We start from the raw sequence: 6,525 nt of genomic DNA on the forward strand, positions 1-6,525 counted from the left end.
TTTGACAATTAAAAAGAAATTTTTTAAAAATTTAATTGCAATGAGCCAGAATTTTCTTTCAGAGATATTTAATATAACTATAGTAAAATATATATGCATGCAAAGTTTCACATCTCTAATTTTAAAAAAGTGTTTGAACGCCCACTGTTCCTTTTAAATTAATATCTTATTAAGAAAAGCTAGCGCTTAACTTCTTGGCCGTAATTAATAACAATTCGCTAGCCAGGAACATTTTAACTCGACTCTGTATGTTTAGTAAAGAGTAGTATGGACTTGTGTTTTCAGTGTTGAAACTAGAAGACGGTGTAGTGCGTTTATTGTAACGTAAACGAGCTATTTCATTTAAGATTTCGTACTTCTAGCATTTATAATGAGCGAATTTAACTCAAAGAAAGATGTGAAACAAAAAACTCTTCTGTCGGAATCTCCTGAACAGAAAAATCCGCCCCTAAGCGAAAAGCACAGTGATGGAAAACATAATGATTATATATATATGTCTCCGAATTCCCCTGATAAGGACATTTCTCCGAATTCTACGTTAGAAAAATATTCTGAAGTAGAATATGGATCTGATCAAGAAAGGGAGTTAACTTCTCAGGATACTTTGGAAAGGAAATGTTCTGTATTCGAACATAACCTTAATCAAGATGATGAACTCAGTTCTCAGGGTTTTTTAGGAGGTACGTGTACCAAAATCGATAGTTGCTCTAATCAGGACAGCAAACTCAGTTCTCAGAATTCTGTGGAAGAAAAGGAATCTGAAATTGTGTGTCGTTCTAACCCAGAAAATAAAAGTGATTCCCAGAATACCTCAGGAGAAAAGTGTTCTCTAATCGAGTGTTGCTCTAACCAGGATAACAAACTAAATTCTAATCTTACTACCAGTAAAACTAGTAAATCACGTCACAGGAGACACAGAAATCATTCTAAAAAGCGAAAGTGGAAGCCTTATACCAGAATGACATGGGACGAGAGGAAGAAAGTGGACGAAAGAGATGAGAGAAAAGCTTATCGTACTCGAGAAAAAATGTCAGCTTGTGGGTTGGCCCTGGCCCCATATAATACCACGCAGTTTATTATGGATGATCACTGTTTAGAAGAGCCAGATTATGAAAGTTCAGTAAAGTGTAGGAGTATTGAAGATGCATTCGATACTTCCGAAGAGGGTAAAGAATTTATACGCCACGAGTGTCATGAAGAATATGTCAACCGCCTGAGGAACGATCAGTTGATCGAAGAAATAATAGTGATGGAAGATGAAGTGGATAGATTAGAAAAGGATTTGCATCGTGTTAGGGAGCAAAAAGAGTTAAAAATCAAAGTGTTTGAAGATGAAATAAAGAGTCTAAAAGTGCAGAATGCTGAACTGTGTCGGAAAATGGAGGAGCTTAAAAGAATTTTAGAACACAGAACTGAGTCAGATGAAAAGGGAAATTAAAACAATTTTTACTACCAAAATTTTAAGCCAAAGCAGAAACTTTTTTTTTTTTTTTTAAATTTATTTTTACTTATTTTTTGGAAACTATAGAAACTTTGTACAACTTGCCGAGTGTATATGCTATTTTGAACATATGTCTGTTCACATTTCATCAAGATTTGGAAGCATTGTAAATGGGCATTATTTTCATATGTGTTCATTTTAATGTAAGTATATATGCTTTCAGTGTATTTCGGGTGTGTAATGACCTAAAAATGGTTACAGTGTTTTTTTTTTAATTCTTCAGCAATGTTAAAGTTGTGAAGTTTATTTTAAAGCATTGTGTCAGCAACTAAAATTTTGCAAGTGCATGTGCCATCTTCAGCACATTTCTTTGTCCATATTTAAGTAAGATTTGGAAACTTTGTTATTGGCATTATTTTCATACATGTGCATTTTAATGTAAATAATATACATCATGTTTGCAAAACTCCTTACTTGGCTTACCTGGTCATCCAGTTATGAAAGTTTTTTCATATATGTTCAGAAATGTTTTAAATTTACAGAAATCAATCTTGTTAAAAATTACAAAATCCAGCATTACATACATTCTTCTTGTCCCTATATTTATATTTTAAAATTTAATATTCAGTATAAAAAATGTTTGGTTGCCGTGCAACAAAAATCGACCAAGATACTGAATTTCAAAATTTGCGGTTTTTGATGTTAGATTCAATTTGCATTGAGGTGTTGATTTTTTGTAATTATTGATGCGGCAAAATGATTTTCTCACTAGTATTAGTAAGTTTCCAAAATTTAAAAAAAATGGTATTAATAATTTTGTGAAGTTTTATTACTTTAGAATCATAATCTGGTGAAAAAAGTCTTTAAATTACAAATATTTTTCTTTTTCAATTAATGCAAATAGTACTTGTAGAATGAGTTGGTACATTTCAGTGTTTTTACTACATGATTTCTATAAGAGTTCTAATTTCAAAAATATTTATATTGATCAAGACTTTTCATAATAATCGACATAGAAATACTTTCACTTACCTCTTTCACTAATCTCTTCTCACTGAAAGAGAGCAAACCAATGTAAAATTTTAAAATAAGTAAAAAAGCAACAACAGAGAATTATTTTTTAAGGGGGGGGAATATTGAAGTTTAACCCCCCTTTCCCGGGAAGAAAGGCTTGTGTCTGATTCCCTTTAAAACTTATAGTTGTTCAAAATTCATGTCAAACTAAAGTTGCTTTTTTTCCTAATTTTACATAGTTGCCTGAAATCAAAAGACAAACTGTTTGGCAACTTAACCCCTCAAGTTGCGACATTTCTTTGTCACTTAATATTTTTTATAATTTATTTTGACCTTATTTAGTGAATTTATCTTTCATTTGGTGACTTGACTTTGATTCTAAAATTTATTTTATGATGGTTTCATCATATTAACTGAATTATTGATCACAATAAGTCATGTATTTTTGATGTTTTGGTACAAATGGTAAGGATTTCAGCAAATTAGTAACATTAAATGGTGTTTACTGATATTTTGAAACATCTGTTTGGTAAAGTATTGCAGAATTTAGTCAAGATTACCCTTAAAGTAATTATTTTAGCAACTGAAAACTTCAAAATTTTTTCAGTGCTTTCATTTTTTTTTTTTTTTTTTTGTTGATATTTATGTTTTAGAAATGCTAAGGAATATTTTTGTTATTTATTTCTTGTTATTATTTTAATAATTACATTTTTTTCAATATACAGAACAGCAAAACATTTTGTTAAAACAAAGAAAATAAGCTTAAAAAATTCTACACGTGGAACAAAATTTAAAGTAAGAATATTAATATTTTAAAAAATGAAATTTAAAATATTTTTTATTTAAAATTATATTTAAGCAAGCAGACTTTTGTAATTTCTTTTTTCAAATTCTATCTGTCTTACTGTTTTAAAATGCTGTACAACTGCAGTTTTCATTATTAAACTCAAAATATGAAAGGAAATATTGGTGAGATACTGTGTTCCCTCAAAATTATTTCATTGTTAGATAAATATTTTATGTGTTTTCACAAGCTTAAGTAGAACTGTTTAGTTTTTAAAGCATAAGAGTTTTTAATGGTATTAAGTAGTTTGTTTCATATTCACCTTCGAAGCATGTTCAGTAAAATGAAGACATTTTTAAGTTATGTTAATAAAGTGAAACTACTTGTATTACAGTTGTTATTTTATATGTAAGACTAGCTAGACCGGTGCAAATAAATTTGCAAGGAAAACTTGTTTTCATAATGTGTAATTATTATGTGACCATTTATACGTTTCTACATTATTGGAAATGTTCAGTTCTCTTCAGAAAGATTTGCCAGATTTTTCTTTCATAAACAAACAGAAAAAGGATATTTTACTGCAGATATATAGGAGTAGAATTGATTGTGGTCCAGGTATAGCTGGCATTCTGAATTTTTTACTTTCTCAAATCCCAAATATCCAGACTGTGAAATGTAACTCATTAATTTTATCAGACTTAGTTACAGAACAAATGTATCATTCAAAAATTATAAAATTTTAAACTTTTAACCTGTATAAAGTTAAGTGAGAGATGAAGTTTTACTTGTCTTTTGTAATGACATTGGCATAAAAAGAAGTTGCCTTGCTGCCAATTGTTGCAAACATCCACAAAAACAAAATGGGCTACTGTAACCTATAAATTCGCAATTCATTCATTATCTATATAACATTATATAATTAAGTTATTTAACATACTATATAGAAGGAGTTTAACATAAATTTGTATTATATTATTTAATACAATGTTGCCAGCAGTTTATTTAAAAAACAACATAATTCTATTTATTATTTTATTTAATATAATTTATTTAAAAAATAATACTTATGTATTATCCTGTCAACCATTAAAGTTAGCAGAGATCTTGCCAAAACTGTGACAGTAGTTCCTGCTGGATTCTAAAGGAATTAACGCTTTTTTATTTGATAAACAATCAGTATTCAACCCGTTCTTTTTCTTTACTTCATAAAAAGGCTTTCATCGGTTTCTACTGTTTTGTTCAGCTGTACAGTTTTACTGGAAGCTTCATGTAGAATGGTAAGAGTGCAAACTTTCTGCGAGTAACTGTTCCAGTCTGTTACTCTTTTATTGGCTCTTTTCCAGATGACCATATCTTGTCCATTAATAGACACTTCTTTTAATTGCATGATCCCATAACTTTGAAAATAATCCAGGGCTTGCTGTTTTGTAAAGAGCAGGTTCCAAATTGTGATCTTTTTTAAAAAATCCCCGCTATAAATGCAAGAAAAAATACTGCAGTAACATTTAATTTGTATTTCTATTCATAAAAACAAAAGGTGACATATCAAATGTCCTGTGGAGGAATATCAAACAGAATCACAGTTGTTATGATTGTTATGTCATGATTGTGTCAGTTGTTATGATTGTGCTTATCCATAACAGGTGTTAGTTGCACTGCATGGTGACAGTTTCACAATTGACAGGATACATAAGTACAAAGAAAACATGTAAACATACGAGAAAATTAATTTTTTACATTCTCTTTTTGGAGGCCGCAATTCAGCAACTGCCACTAGTGATATCTGAAATATGAACTATAACTTCTTTTTCCATTGACAGAAAATTGAAAATAGTAAGCACAATAAGTATTTTGCAATGAAAAACTGCTATACAGTCAAAAGTCTTTAATCCGGACTCGTTGAAACTTCTGCGATTCTGGATTATAGATCATCAGTTTAAATCTGGTAAGATGGCATGCAGAAATTACAAAATTAAAAATATGAAACTGTAATTTATGAAATAAAGAGCAATTATGATGTAAAGGGTATCAAAATTTACAAAAAAAAAAAAAAGCTTAATATTTATTTGTTTACTTTATTCAACATTTCTTTCAACGCGCGCATGCGTAAAGCATGCATTAGGCATAGCCGAAATTAGAAAATTGCAAGCAGAAAACTATTTGATGTGTATTCGTGATGTTTATAATGACGGGGGAATTTGATTTAAATCATATCAAAGACGGAGTACATCGAGATGAAATACTATATTTAGTAAAGAATAATAAGCCGAATAAAATAAAAACATCTACCCTGAAGATAGTGCTGACAGATCAACTTCCAGTTCATTGTGTGCCGCAATGTCCCCCCCCCCCCGGCAGAGCAGCGTGAAGTTAATAAACAGATTTTGGAATGGTTAGAGAAACAAAGTATATGGCTTTATCCATTTTTTGCAGCAATTCCACTTTTTGTTTGATCGACATCGAGCATGCTTTCGTTTTGTATATCCTTTGGCAGCTCCAAAATCGGAAATTCTTTTTGACATAATCGAAAGTTCAAACTTACTTTTATAAAATTGCTCTAACAGTCTGCAAAAAATAATAAGCCGTATCCAATTAGAAGATTAAGGAACACCACAATCTGCAACATTAACTGAAATAGATAATTTTACCTTAGCTTATACCGTCCGTTATACATTAAACGAGCATGCGTAAACGTATTATGCTCAAGCATAAATGCGTATGAGCAGAAAGTTTGTAGCTTTGAGGTCCGGATTATGGACATTTGAACTAAAGACTTTTGACTGTATTTACAAAAAAGTGGTTATATTGGTAACCATTTGTTTCTCACCAATGTAGAAATGTGCCAAATTCACTTTCTCGCCAAGGTCACACAGAAGACAAGTATGACAAGACATTTTGTATGAGCGAACTGTGCTCAGGTAAGAAATTTATCTTTTATGGGAAAAGTTATTATTGTTCGTGGTGTACAGAAATTTAAAAAAAAACACAACAACAAAACTGATATTATAAAGTGGTACTTTTCCGTTTTATCGGCGCAGGCAATAAAGTTGCCAGTAATGTTACAACTGATGCCAAACGGAATATCCTCACTTGTAATATTTTTAAGCCTCATTTTCAAAAAAATTCTCATCCATTTCTTATCAGATTGATTGTTTCTTTCAATACTGTCATACAATTACGTAGAATGTTTACAAGATAGTTCAATTTAATGCCCTAAGACCATTCGAGCAATTAATTCAATTAGGATGCAATCACACTGCTCACTCGAAGGCGAAAATATAGAAAA

The 6,525-nt window shown here is 30.5% G+C and overlaps 1 protein-coding gene across 1 annotated transcript; it reads left to right on the forward strand.

Annotated features, from left to right (window-relative positions):
* The first annotated feature begins 244 nt into the window (after positions 1-244).
* Positions 245-3,695, forward strand: LOC146999232 (uncharacterized). The gene has a single exon (XM_085820206.1). The coding sequence runs from the start codon at positions 371-373 to the stop codon at positions 1,436-1,438; it is 1,068 nt and encodes a 355-aa protein (XP_085676332.1). The 5' UTR covers positions 245-370; the 3' UTR covers positions 1,439-3,695.
* The last annotated feature ends 2,830 nt before the right edge of the window (positions 3,696-6,525 follow it).

Source organism: Stegodyphus dumicola, chromosome 1 (genome assembly GCF_044657685.1).
Source record: "Stegodyphus dumicola isolate Sdum_Otavi_A_Nest chromosome 1, ASM4465768v1".
Lineage (NCBI taxonomy): Eukaryota > Metazoa > Arthropoda > Arachnida > Araneae > Eresidae > Stegodyphus > Stegodyphus dumicola.